Source organism: Oryctolagus cuniculus, chromosome 10, assembly GCF_964237555.1.
Source record: "Oryctolagus cuniculus chromosome 10, mOryCun1.1, whole genome shotgun sequence".
In the NCBI taxonomy this organism is placed as follows: Eukaryota; Metazoa; Chordata; class Mammalia; order Lagomorpha; family Leporidae; genus Oryctolagus; species Oryctolagus cuniculus.
The window spans coordinates 23,404,227-23,419,398 of record NC_091441.1 but is presented as its reverse complement, the minus strand read 5'-3'; the positions used below and the strand labels follow the sequence as shown (position 1 = coordinate 23,419,398).

General features: G+C 38.0%; 1 protein-coding gene across 4 annotated transcripts in view; it reads left to right on the top strand.

Moving 5' to 3' along the window:
• RAB27B (RAB27B, member RAS oncogene family) overlaps positions 1-15,172 on the top strand; it is a 178,610-nt gene that overhangs the window by 154,942 nt on the left and 8,496 nt on the right. For all 4 annotated transcript variants that reach the window (XM_051851196.2, XM_070050167.1, XM_008261332.4 and 1 more), the window contains 3 exons: positions 6,744-6,915; positions 8,633-8,718; positions 12,982-13,085. In XM_051851196.2, coding sequence (XP_051707156.2) covers positions 6,763-6,915; positions 8,633-8,718; positions 12,982-13,085 — 343 coding nt within the window. In that variant the 5' untranslated portion in view covers positions 6,744-6,762. The remainder of the gene's footprint in view (positions 1-6,743; positions 6,916-8,632; positions 8,719-12,981; positions 13,086-15,172) is intronic.

The following is a 15,172-nucleotide window of genomic DNA, read 5'->3' as shown; positions in this document are numbered from 1 at the left end:
GAATGATCTTCCTGATGTGTTAGTTTCTATTAGCTAGTATTTTGGTGAGGATTTTTGTACCTATGTTTTTCATGTGTCTGTTGGCCATTTGAATTTCATCATTTGAAACATATCTGTTCATGTTCTTTGCCCATTTCTTAACTGGATCAGGCCACTTTGTTGTTGAGTTTCTTGAGCTCTTCATAGATTCTGGATATTAATCCTTTATCGGTTGCATAATTTGCAAATATTTTCTCCCATTCTTTCAGCTGCTTTTGAACTTTGTTAAGTGCTTTTCTTTCTTGCAGTGCATAAGCTTCTTAGCTTGAGGTAATCTCATTTGTCTATCATTTGTCTATTTTTTCTTTTATTGCCTGTGTTTCTGGGGTCTTTTCTTAGAAGTCATTGCCTATACCAATGTATTAAATAGTTTCCCAAAGTTTTACTCTTATAATTTGATGGTATCAGGTTGTAGATTTAGATCCTTGAACCATTTTGAGTTCATTTTTTTACTTGTTTCATACTTCTGCATGTGGAGATCCAGTGTTCCAAGCACCATTCATTAAAGGGACTCTCCTTTACTCCAGAGATTGATTTTAGCTTGTTTTTCAAAGATTATTTCGTTGTAGATGTTTGGATTGCTTTCTGGAGTTTCTATTCTGTCTCATTTATCTACATGTCTATTTTTGTGCCAGTACCTGGCTGTTTGATTATAACTGCCCTGTAGTATGCCTTGAAATCAGTATTGTGAAGCCTCCAGTTTTGTTCTTGTTGCTTAAGGTTGCTTGAGCTATTCTGAGTCTCTTGTGCTTTCATATTAATTTCAGCATCATTTTTTCTAGATCCGAGAAGAATGTCATTGATATTTTAATTGGAATCACATTGAATCTGTAAATTGCTTTCCACAGTACAGACATTTTGATTATATTAATTCTTCCAATCCATGAACATGGATGATTTTTCCATTTTTTAATGTCTGATTCTATTTCTTAATGTTTTAAAATTTTCATTGTAGAGATCTTTGACCTCCTTGGTTAAATTTATTCCAAGGTATTTAATTATGAATGATACTGACCTTATAAGTTCTTTCTCATTGTTTATTTATACAAAGACTTGATTTGTGTATGTGTGTTTATTTTATATCCTACAACTTTAATAAACTCTCTTATGAGTTCCAGTAGTCTCTTAGGGGAGTCTTTTGATTCTCCTATATACAGCATAATGTCACCTGAAAACAGGGATAATTTGACTTTCTCCTTTCCTATTTGTATTCCTTTGATTTCTTTATCTTGACTAATGGCCCTGGCTAAACTCCCAGAATTATATTGAATAGCAATGGTGAAAGTGTACATCCTTGCCTGTTTCCAGGTGTTGGTAGAACTGCTTCCAGTTTTTCTCCACTCAGTATGATGCTAGCTGTGGGTTTGTCATATATTGCCTTGAGTGTGTTTTGGAATGTTCCTTCTATACAAAATTTGTTTAAAGTTTTTATCATGAAAGGATGTTGTATTTTCTCAAATGTTCTCTCAGCATCTATTGAGATAATCATATGGTTTCCGTTCTTCAATTTGTTAATGTGATGTATCACATTTATTGATTTACAAAAGTTGAACCATCCCTGCATACCAGGGATAAATCTCACTTGGTCTGGGTGAATAATCTTTCTGATGTGCTGTTGTATTCAATTAGCTAGTATTTTGTTAAGTGTTTTTACATCTGTGTTCACCAGATTTTGGTCATCATTATATTTCCTATGGCTCTGATGGACTTGAATATATTGATACACTTAGCAAATATGTATTGAGCTTATTTTTGTATGCCAGGCAGTTTCTTGGGCTCTGTGTATCTGACAGTAGATCAAGATTAAGTCCTGTGCTAATATAAACTTATGTTGAACAAGAAAAGTCAGAGTTAAGGAGGTAGGGAAGGGAGAATCTCTGGAAAGCCTCAATTGAGAAATTCTAGGAATGAACATTGTGTTTTTATCAATACCTAGGAGAACACTCCCTCTCCCAGAGAGTGAAAGTATGTATAACTTGATCACATTTACCGTATCTTCAATTTTAAATTGTAATCAACAGGAGTCTTGGATTTTCCTTTGTTAAAAACTATTGTTGTCTCTACCATAAGTGATATAATTTTTCCTCACGTGACTTCTCATCTCAAAACTAAGGAGCTAGACCATGTGAGAACTCGGGTTTTTCTTTTCTTTTAAGACTCTGAATTCAACAGAGCTATAATGTTGGAAGGATTTCATTTATTTCTCTATTCTTTCCAGTCCCCTGCCTTCCTACAAAGCACTCTGGGGTTGACATTTTGGTTTCTGTATCCACAAGTCCTCCTCACCATTGTGATATAGCTTGTGACATCATGACAATGACTGAAGGTCAAGCACATTTCCTGAAACACCACAATGCAATCTTCTAGCACTTTCTTCCTATTTAGGTCCAAGGAACTAGGAACTGGTGAGCCTATCAATCACTGTGAAGGAATAAACAATACTGTTAGGTTTGTCTGCCTTGATCTTTCCCAGGTCATTTTTTAGCACAGTTCTTAAAACAGGAAGCTTTTATTTTTCTTAGTAGTGCTGCATTTGCCTTGCCAATAGGTAGAATATTGAGGAGATATGATTTTAGGACTCAGGAAATCAGATGGTAATGAGACAAGCTGAAACAAATACAAAAGAATTACACATGCAGGATGAGTATCATTATCCAAAGAGTTTGAGACCATAAGTATTTCAGGTTTGGGTTATTTTCAGATATTAAGATATATCTGCATATAAAAGTCAACTTCTAAAATTCATAGAAATAGAATTGAAATATATGGATTTTATAGTTCAAAATAATTTTGAAATCTACATGTATCATAAGCCTTCCAAGGTTCCTGGTAAAATTGTATTATGAAAAAAAAACTATGCATATATTTCAAAAATATCTTCATTGAAATAAACATATTTTTAAAAAATTATTTTAAAGGCAAAGAGAAAGAGCAAATGAGAGAAAGAGAGAGAGAGAGAGAATATTCCATCTGCTCATTGACTCCTCAAATGACCATGATAGACTTGGCTAGACCAGACTGAAGCCAAGAGCCTGGAGTTCAATTCAAATACCCCATGTTGGTGGCAGAGACCCAAGTATTTGAACCACCTTGTGTCTCCTAGGGTGTGCTTTAGTAACAAACTTGATTCGAAGCAAGAGGGACTCATAACCCAGGCACTCTGATATGGGATGTGTCATACCAAGCAATATCTTAACTGCTCAGCCAAACACCCACCCCTAAACTTATCTTTTAATTCCACTTTCCATGAACTTTCTTAAGTATTTTTGCATATAATTAGATACCTTGAGAATGGCACCTAAGCCTAAACACAACATAATATTTGTATTTCATCACAACTTAGAAATAAGCCTGAAGGTGATTTTATATAGTTTTAATGCACACTTTGACCCCTCACAAGACATCAGGTGTGGAATTTTTCTCTTGTGGCACCATGTTGGTGCTCAAAATATTTCAAAATTTGAGCATCTTGGGTTTTCAAATTTGGAGTGCTCAACATATATATTGAGACAGAGATGGGGAGATAAGTGTTTCAGAAGAAACTTAAAGGTATACTATCTCATACCTAGCTTAACATGTCAGTTAACCTACTGGAGACACTTCTTCAATGCCAAGATTTGTACTCAATTAGGTGGAATTTGTATTTGTATTAAATGACACTAAGTGTCTACCATCCTGCACTTAACACCAACAGATAGTAGGGACCATGGTGGAATTGATCTGTGTGATCCTGGATTGTTCTTTCTGGATTAGATCTTGACTGGGAGGTAGCCCCAGCATTGCCCCAGGCAAGTTTATGTATAAACAAAAGAGAACAAATTGGCTGCCAATCAGGAACACATGGTAGGTCATGTACCTGGCAGGTAGTAATAGTCTCATTCTGCAACATGCATTGGTCCTGTATCTTTGCTCCTTTTCCCTATGCTATAAGGTTGAATGCAAGTTGATCTTCCTCTACTAAGTCTCTTTGGATCATTGCAGTCTGTGAAGATCATTGTTTTGTTTGAATTAAATACAAAACAGTTTGATTCATTTACCAATTTGGTTTGTTCTCTCTTGTAAACTGATGCTGTGTTTTCTTGCAAATCTCTGTTTTGCCCATGCCTTGTCAGAAGCTAGAGTACCTGTTTTGATTTTCAACTTTGGAATTAACACTATATATTGAAGTAATTTAACAAAAATTGTTCAAGACAGCCTTTCTTGAGACTATCATAAAAAATGTTGACTTCCATCAAAATTTTAAAATATCTTGTTTTATCCCATTAACTCCATTCTTTTCATTTTTTTAAGGGAGCAACAGTATTCTCCAACTTTGTCTCCTACTTAGCCAATTAGTGGCTTCAATTTCATCCCTTATCATTAAGGCCTGTGCCTAGCAAAGAATTTGGCTCTAGTTACATCCTAGTTAGAATAAATTTAAGCTCTTTCTTTTCCTGAGAGAATTAACCATTTCTTTTACTAGTAAAGTGACAGATTTTGTCACCCTATGAAGAGTTTTACATGAGCAGTTTGCGGGACAAGAAAGAAGGTGGAGTGCTGGTGATGAAGGCCCTAACATGGGCCTATGCAGCCCAAACTGAGGGGTGTTAGACGTTGAGCTATAGAATCCTGGTGAGCTGTTATAACCAGCCAAACCCAGAACCAGTCACTTCCAAGGGGTCACCCAATGCAGACATTTTCCAAGAAGTATTTCATGTCAATACTTCAGGTATCTGCATCCTTTCAGTAACGGATGCTGGTTGTTGTTGGCTGCAGTGTTTCTTTTCCTAAGCAATGACTATGCTTCGTCTAGATAATCATAAAGGAAAAAGAGAATACTCATAGCAAAAGCCCACTTTACTCTTACTCAATAGAGAGCGTCTATCACAGGGGAGGAAAGTATTAAGGCAAAAAGTATATGTTGGCAGCTATCAAAACATCCTACGCCAGGAATCATTCATTAATGAAAGAAATGCATTCCTTACAGACTTAGTAGGATTTAGCAACAGTGTGGTTAAAATTTAGGAAAATCTATTACAAAAATTGTGAATTGGCGCCCGTGTTGTAGGATAATGGTTAAAGCTGCTGCCTATAATGCTGGCATTCTATACAGGTACTAGTTTAAGATCTGGCTGCTCCTCTTCCAATCCAACTCCCTGTTAATGCATCTGGGATAGCAGTGGAAGATGGCCCAAATAACTTGGGTCCCCGCACCCATGGGGGAGATCTGGAAGAACTCTGGATTCCTGGCTTTGGTCTGGCACAGCCCTGGTCATTGCAGCCATTTGGAGAGTGAGTCAGAAGATGGAAGACTCTCTCTCTGACTCTGCCTTTCAAATAAAAAATAAATCTTTAAAAAGAAATGTGAATCTCACAAATAATATAATTATCCTGAATTATTTGATAAATGTGTTCTTATCTTATTCTTCATTATTACTCAAAGACATAAAATTTTCAATTTTGACTACTAACTTAAAAGACAAAGTAAAAATAAAAGTTTTGTTCCAAAAGTATGTGCATGTACGTCATCTTCCTACTGCAGTAAGTTAGAATTATCTAGTTACTTTTAGATGTGTCCAGGGAATAGACTGTTGCTGAAATTTAATTTTCATCATTGCAGAGATCTTGAAGTCCAGTGTTTTCTGGATCTTCACAGCTGGGAAAATAGTCTTCTTTCTCACATAATATTGAGAGAAATGTTTTCCATTCTAGAAAAATCATCATAGAACTTCCTTTACATAGGATACAAAAAGGCCATTTCTATAACCCAGTGATCAGAAAGTAATATCAAGTAGCAAATCTTTTTGCTAAACCCAAGAGCTGGAACTTCACCAAGTATTCAGTAAGTGATGGTGTCATTTAATTGAGTGTGCAAGTATTCTTGGTGTTACCCAAGCAGGTGCTCTTGGCTCATCCTCATCAATAGTCGTTGTAACAACATAGTAAAGAAAGGTCAAGGCAGGAGCTGTCAGGGCCCTGGAAGAAATGGCAAGTGACATTGTTCATTTAGGAGAAATATTAGCAGAATTACCACAACTCTACCTCTGAATAGGTCTTCCTATTTTTCAAGACCTGGAAAATAGCCAACTGTGCAGCCAAGCACAGCAGATCTGTTACTGGAATGCAGAGGTCTTGGTTTTCTAAAACAGAATAAATGTAAATATTGTTTTTGAAATGATTTCAAATGAAAGGTTTTCAATGATTGCCATACAAGTATTTAAATATTAAATTAAAAAGCTATGTTTTGCATACACATAATAGGGAGCTCATTCTGCATGATTAGATACCATGTCCTTAAGCTTTTCCCTTCCATTATCCATGTGTAATTGCCCTCTGTAGCATACTTGCAGCACCTTGCAGGGGATTTTCTGTCCCTGTGACTCTCTTTCCAGTGTCAGCCTCCTAATCCCAAAGGGCTTTTTAAGTTCTACTGAACAAAACAAAAGTCTGGGGCTCTTTACACTCTACTATTGCTGTGGCAATGGCTGTCTTGCATATTTCATACCGAGGGACATGATGTAAAGCGATTTGTACTGAGTGAAATAATAAATAATAAATAAATAAATAAAGGTGCGCTCGCTCCTGAAGCTGCTTTGATCAAGTTAATTCAGAATTTGACAGAATCGAGGTATTTGATATTGTAACTTTAAAAATTAAATTTATGTTGTGTTTTGTTACAAAGCAAAGGAAAATCATGACATGCTTATATTTTCCTATCTACACAGGCCCAGCAAGACCATCACTATGACCGATGGGGACTATGATTATCTGATCAAACTCCTGGCCCTTGGAGACTCAGGGGTGGGGAAAACAACATTTCTTTACAGATACACAGATAATAAATTCAATCCGAAATTCATCACTACGGTAGGGATAGACTTTCGAGAAAAACGTGTGGTGAGTTAACCTTATTACTATCCTCCCATATAGAATAAGAATGAAATTGCTATGTTTCTTGCTTTGCAAATATCTATTATCACATGAAATCCATCATCTGTCACTTTAATTTTCCTTGGAATATTATTTACTACTTTTTCAATGATAAATAACATTTTTGGAATCAACTTTTCAACTATAAATAACATTTTTCAACTAAAAATAACATTCTTTGAAATATTATTTTCTACTTTTTTCAAGGATAAATAACATTCTGTCAGAAAAATATTGCGTGACAAATATTGGAGTGCTGTTGACTCCAAATGCATGCTAGACAACTAAAATAAATAATTTTGGGACTTGTATGGTGTGTTTTCTATGAATCTTTTGGAATATTTCAAAGTTTTGATTTTTCAGAATCTAAAAACAGTAACTCTTTGAGTTAAATTATTCGATAAGAGCAAACACTCATTTGCTTACTCTTAACAAAGAGGTTAAAAATATGATTGGCAAATAGCTGGAACATGAGTTTTATCAGCTCTTGCTGCATTTTTTATTTATGTGTAGACTCAGCCATCAATCACTGGCTTATTATGAACAGAATGTGAGACCAACCATGCGATTTTCCAAGATAAGGGCATTTAAGTGAGAATCACAAGCACTTCCTGCTCCTATGCTAGACGCTAGTGACAGGAACAAGGATATTGTGACATGTGAGACGTGTAGCATAGGCACAGGCACATTGTCTCAGCCAGATTTACTGCCACCCAAGGTACACTTGAATGCCAACATGGCAGTGGCTTCCAGTAGATATCATGAGTCTATTCATTCCTTGAGGACTGGAAACAAAGAAAATGGTTGTTGGAAGACCATTACTGAGAAGTTGAGTCATGACCTCTGCAGCAGCCTGTACCTTATCTAAAAGTCAATATATTGCAGTGTAGTCTTAGCAGACTTGCTCCCAGTCTCTCCTAAGCTGTCCTGAGTTCTTCCCTCACCACCCATGGTCCACAGTGATCTGGGTGTAAGTCCCAGCAAAATCTTCCCTTGCAAACATTTTCATTAATCCATACTTGGGGAGCTAATTAAAGATTAAAATGGGTCGCTTTGCTTAAGCTGTAAAAATGGTAGAATTGTTTAAAAAGCAAACTTATCTTTAAAAAGGCTTTGAAGGAATGATTAGTAAAGGAAATCTGGAAATGTACTGTGTCAACTTATTCACAAATTCTGTGCATATTTCATAGCTAAGTCGTTTTAAAAGTCTATTTCACAGTAAAAGTTATTCAGTTATTTGCAGAGTACTTTGCTGTTTTTTTTTTAATTATCCTATCTTTTATTGCATTTGAGTTTGAAGTTTATAATATCACTGTAAAATAGGAAGACACTATGGATCTCAATTTGTAGGTTAAAAAGTAGGATTCAAAGAGATTAAACGAAAAGTTGATATTTGAACCCAGAACTTGGGTCCTAACTCTGATATTGGCTGCCTCTGTGAGGAAATGACAGAAGGTGTCTAATTTAAGTCTGCAGCATGCTTAAGTTGTGTTGAAAATCATACTTGTACTTGACATTTAAAAGTGAGAGTATATGTGATACTTCTGGGAAGAAATAGAGCAAATATTTATTCTGCACTATGAACTTTGAGTATAGTAATCAAGAAAAAACATAATGAACTTAGAGAACTTGAATGTGGACAAAATCCAAAGCAGTAGTAACTGATGGAAACTGTATCTTTCAGGTTTATAATACTCAAGGACCAAATGGATCTTCAGGGAAAGCATTTAAGGTGCATCTTCAGCTTTGGGACACTGCAGGACAAGAACGGTAAGAATCCATCACTTTGTAGATACATAGAGCTTAGAGCAACTTATTTCAAAGTGAATGATATATGTGAACTTGAAAAGACATGAGATGCAACTCTTCTTCGGGTTTCAGGATAGACATTTGTGCCAGAAAATAAAATAAAATGATTTCTAGTTAACAAACCATTACTGACATTGTGTAGTTGTTGCAGATTTCAAAATCAGATTTTCAAAACTGTCCATGAGGATTTTGCATATGCCTGATCATTGCACTTTCTAGCACAAAAAAAAAAAAAAAATTCTCCAGAGTTCAATTGAATGAAGATGGAAAATTAACACTGCTGTACTTACTACTTAAAGAGGGAGTTAAAGAAATGGCATTGATCTTGCTTTTTCTTTGTGTTCTCCACACAACCTCTTTGTCCCATGCCATATGACGCCATTTGTCCCATGCATTGAGCACACCATTGGCCTCCAGTTACAGCCTTTTACTTCCCTCCAACCTACTTTCTCTGATGCTCTGCTTTCATCAGGCCCACTTCAAATTCTACCTTGTCTGTGAACACTCAACAAAAATGCATCTTCTTCTAAACTCCTATGACACCTCTCCTACCACCCTTAAATTACTAAATTTAAATAGTCATTTTGCCATTGGATTATCGTTCATAGCCCTTGTCTGCATTTCTGCAAGACTGGGTCTTTTTGCTTTTTACTTGTTGAACTCTCTATTTACTGGAGCAGTAAGCCCTTGACTGCAATGTGAGTTGCAGGTATGTTATCTTAAAAGTGAGGGGGAGAAGAGGGAAAAGGAGAGGGAGGAAGGGAGATGTTATATTCTCATAACTATATCTTTGAACTATATTGAACCTGTTACAAAATGAAAAATTAAAACTAAAAATAAATAGATTATATACTACTTAATAATAAGGTGAATCTTCCTTATTTCTGTCTGACTGGTATTCATTGATTCACCTGTCCTCCCCATTCCAGCTTTGTAAGGGCAGAGACCTTGCCTGGTTTTTTGGCATCTTCTTTTGTATAATATTTGAGATAACAGATTCTCAGTAGACAGTAGTATTAATGACTTCGAGCTGGAGGTAACATTCCATTATTCAGTGAAAATGGGTTTCTATAGGATGCAAGGTTGCAAAGTGCTACAGACTCCATGGAATGAAGCTTTTCAGTATTAGATGAAATTAAAAATGGCAATGGATTGGCAGAAATGCTATTTAGAAAGCACATACCTCCAAATTCTGCATCGTATGTCTTAGAATGCTTCTGCTTGTAAACACTTGCTTTTTGAAATGCATCCAAAATGTTCTCACTTTTGCTAAGTGTAAACGCCAGGAGAGGTGCTGGGCCTCTCTGTTAGCTTTTCTGACTGTGAATCCATTTACACACACCCTTCAACACTGCTGGTCCCACTGCAGTCAGTCCTCACAAGAGTCTCTGTTCATATGTCAGTTTTGTTGTCACAAAGATGTATGTTTTACAGACCAATTTAATCTATTTTTGAAGAAGTAATCTGAGAAAATGTGAGCCCCATATGTCCTCACACATGATATGTCAGCCTAGTGTGATGGCAGGCTTCTCTCATCTGTCCCCTTATGACAGCTGTGCCATGAGGGAAATGGGAAATCCTAGGGGCAGCCTTTGGCAGGCTTAGATTATTCACCCCTTGAGAACTGTGCATTCTGTATATGTAAGGTGTAGCTAGGCAACAAGAGAAACAACACCTCACACCTCCATCCTGGGCCTGAGGGCATCTGGCAGTAGAATCCATGGTAGGTAATGGTTACTGATGAAAACCACATTGGGGGAAGAAAGAAAAATCACATAATCCTTATGTAAACCTACAGGATATGAGAACAGTGTTAGCTCTCAATAGGGGAGACAGAATGATAAGGTGGCCCTGTTTCTTTGTGTGGTCCTAGCTTTTCCCTATTCTGAGCACCCATACAACAGAATAACATAGGTGGATGGACCTGGAAGTCTACTATTTTTCTCCCTGGGAGCATCAGGTGATAAAAAGGATACCAGGCAGAATGGTCCAGTGTGTAGCCTGCTCTAGAGCATGAGGGCTCTGTGCTGCTCTGAATGGAAAAATGTTTGTTCCAATAAGACCCCTACAAGAAGCATGTTTTTGCACAATTGTCCTTTACTATGGGCAATGACAGGGGAATAATACATAGTCTGATCCTCAAATGAGACACACACACACCAGCAAATCAACAAAGTAGTTTTCTTAGATATGGCACTATTATGGTTGAGTAGGAGACAATTTTCTGGGTACAGCTCGTCTCTGAAGGAGCCATCATTCAATGTACTGTAATCTCTGTGGGCTTCCATGGTAGAAACAAATCCACAAGCAAACACAAATGAGTCAATTTTTAATATTTTCTAACTATATTTTTAGATCATGATAATGTCCTACAAAGAAATCTTACATTGAAATAAATAGTAGTTAGTATTTCTTCTCCCTGCTGTGGTATTCAAAGAATAATTCCTTATTGAAGTCATTGCAAGTCTTTAATACTTTTTTAAATCTTTTACTATTCTGTTTATTTCTCCTACTCTCTTTAATTTCACAAGTGTTTAGGAAGCAAATACCAAGTCCTGGGCTATGATAATATAATAGATACATGTTAAAAGCATAGTTCCTTTCCCCTTATAACTTAAAGTCTAGGGTGGAATATGGACAAATAATTATAAGATAGTTTTAGAGCAGTAACAAGGAAACAGAAAGTAATATGTAGGCTCACCAGGAACAGATCACCCAGATGTGGCTATGGGGAAGGCTCCTTGGAAAAGTGATGTTTCCTCTGGTCCATAATGTAAATACGCATACGCACTGTAGAAGTGACTGTTATACAGACTACAGGATAGGGGAGGAGAAGTAGGAAGAATTAAGGAAATGTTACCCCAGAAAGACCAGCAGGTGCAAAATCCCAGGGTAGGGGGGTGAACTTTCTAACAACTAGAGGAAAATTAGCGTGCCTGTGAGTAGTCATAATGTGAAGCTGGATAAATGAGCAAGGGTCAGTTCCTGAGGAGACTTTGACAACTGATTAAGGAGTTCAAGTTTTATCTTAAGGATAATGCATAATTATTAAAATATTCTAGTAGAGGATTAATAATAAGTAGTCCAGGGTTCCCAAAAATCGGGCATAGGAAGTCTAATGAGAAGGGTGTTGAAGTTATTTGGGCAAGACATTATGGGTTTAAAATAAGAGCGGTGGCAAAGGTAGATGGACAGAAATAAGGTCAAGAGATCTGTATTGAATGGATGTGGCAGATGAAAAAAAAAGGGGGATTATGGCAACTAGGAGGAGGAAGAGGATACCATTGGCAGAAAAAGAAATCAAGAGGGGGAACCAGTTTGGTTTTGAACAGGTGAGGTTGGAGGTGCCTGACTTTCCTCCAAGTAGAAAGACCCAAAAAGTAATTAGATACAAAATGTGGAAACCAGGAAAGATCTAGATCTAAACATTTTGGCTTCCTCAATACCAAGGATATGGTTGAGCCAGGGAAGTGGATGAGATCATCCAATGAATACATGTAAAATGAGAAGGATCAGGACTAGAACGTTGATGAAACCAACACTAAGTTTCTACAAATGGGCTAAAAATAGGAGACCAAAGAATTAAAAGGACATTTAGGATAGGTAGTGGTGCCCCTCCCTATTTGAAAGTTAAGTGGCTTCCTAAAAACCCACTACCAAATTCGGATTTTGGTCCTTGTGGATAGTCTCTGCTTTTGCCCATTGCTAATGTCAGAGTAGATCTCAGCACGTGTTCATTGTCACTGAAGATATTAGTGGGCAGGAGGAAGAGCAAGGCACTAGACGTCTTTATTTACTTTCTACACAGCAGAAAAGATGCCACAAAATCCCTCAGTAGAAATGAATGTGTCTTTCCTCAAGTACTGAGCCATGATGTCTCTCAGCTGATTTGGCCCTCACCAGAGCTGAGCCAATGCTAGTCCATGCCCTTGAACCTCCAAAACTGTCTGCTAAAACAAACAACGGACAAAAAAGAAACGCTTTTCTTCACAAGTAGTCTCTTTCAGGTATTTCATTATAGTGATGAAAAGTTTGACTAACCTAACAGTTTATAGCTGAATCTGCTCACTGGACCCTTCTGCTGCCTTTGTGACCAGTCTCTGCATGATAATTCATAAGGGCCGGCTGTGGAGGCTTCATCTTTGAAAGGGAAGTTGTGTTATCTTCGCTGTCATCTTGAGTACCTGGACTAACTTTCAGAACCTCCCTGTGCTTTGTTGGCAGGTTCCGGAGCCTCACCACTGCATTTTTCAGAGATGCCATGGGCTTCTTATTAATGTTTGACCTCACCAGTCAACAGAGCTTCTTGAATGTCAGAAACTGGATGAGTAAGTGGGATTGAGTAACGTGAGAGATACAATCAGATGGGACACCACAACTTACTTTTGGAAAACAATGAGTGTAGTATTTGTTTTCTTTACACTGGCAACATGATGGCCTTTATGTGGGTCACTCAAGGTGGCTAGGAATTGCATTTTCCTTTGACACTCTTACTGTAGATGTCCAGTGTGTCTTTATCAACTCCTAGAGTTCAGATTGTTACTATTATTCTTCAAAGACCATTCATTCCACTTGTTGGGATGGCTTAAAGGACTTCTTAAAACTGAGTCCTCTATCTGCTACATCAAACCTGGAGAGAGCATAGTGAAACTCAACAGTGCTTTTGGAGGGGGGACACAGGCACCTAGTATGTGTTCATGGTCTAATGGGTTAAGCAGGCAAGAAAGTACTCCAGAACAGACATGGCAGTGAGGATAAAAGCAGCATGTTGGTCAGCTGACACTGGACTTTTACTTTAAAATAATTCAAATGTGAGGAAGCTTGTATAGAAAAATCTCTAGCTTCCATGAGTGTCAATATAAAATTCAAATATTGTCAAATCAATTACTGAAGTCAAATTGATATATATCAATGGGAGTATTAGAATTTTATTTTATTTTATTTTAAGTTTTTTTTTTTTTTTTATTTGAAAGTTAGAGTTACACAGAGAAGAGAGGCAGAGAGAGAGAGAGGTCTCATCCGATGGTTCACTCCTCAATTGACCACAATGGCCGGAGCTGCGCCGATCCAAAGCCAGAAGCCAGGAGTTTCTTCCAGGTCTCCCACACGAATGCAGGGGCCCAAGGACCTGGGCCATCTTCTACTGCTTTCCCAGGCCATAGCAGAGAGTTGGATCGGAAGAGGAGCAGCCAGGACTAGAACCGGCACCCATATGGGATGCCAGCAGTTCAGTTAACCCTCTGAGCCACAGCGCCAGTCCCTAGAATTTTATTTTTAATCATTATAGCACTGAAGGAATATTTTATTCATTTTTTTATTGCAAATAAGAATTTTGACATCTAGGGGATATACACATGTTGGCACCAATGAATTGCTAGTGGTTCTGAGACTGCTCTTGTCATTTCCAGATTTGCTCTGGCTGTCTTGACCAGAATAATACTTTTTTTGAAACAAGATCTTGTTGTTCTGCTCAAAGTCCTTCTGTGACTTCTCTCTCACCTGGAATAAAACACAGAGCTCTTCAATTCCCTACAAGGCCAGTGGATTAGGCACTCAGCCTCTCTAGTTCACTCCCAGTAGGCTCCCAGCTCAGTGTCAGCCAAGCAGACTCTCATGCTGTTCCCAGAAGGAGTAACACATGCCCGCTCTGGGCCTTTGTCCCCTGATTCTGTTCTCTGTCCCGATTATTCTCCCATTTACAGACATGTGCGGAGTCTTGGGCTCCCTTCAAGCTTTCCACCACACCTCCTTTATCTCTTTAAGAGATGTTTGCTGACCAATCACCTCATCTAGAATAGTACTCTTCTGTCACTGCCACCCTCTGACATAATCTGGATCTATTTTTTCACTCTTTCCACCACTAGAATGTAAGCTCTTTGAAAGTTCAGATTTTCTCTATTTTCTGCCATTCTATACCCTAGACTGTGTGAGTGCCTGGCACAGGGCAATTTCTTAAAAATATAAGGTAGAGGCCGGCACCGCGGCTCACTAGGCTAATCCTCCGCCTTGCGGCACCGGCACACCGGGTTCTAGTCCTGGTCCGGGCACTGGATTCTGTCCCGGTTGCCCCTCTTCCAGGCCAGCTCTCTGCTGAGGCCAGGGAGTGAAGTGGAGGATGGCCAAAGTGCTTGGGCCCTGCACCCCATGGGAGACCAGGAGAAGCACCTGTTTCCTGCCATCGGATGTGCACGGTGCGCCAGCCGCAGAGCGCCAGCCGCGGCGGCCATTGGAGGGTGAACCAACGGCAAAGGAAGACCTTTCTCTCTGTCTCTCACTGTCCACTCTGCCTGTCAAAAATAAAAAATAAAAAAATAAAAAAAATATATAAGGTAGAATCATACCTCAAAAAATCCATGGAAAATGAAATTAGAAGATTTTCATCTTGCTGCAAAAAATCCTGAAATCCATGCATAGT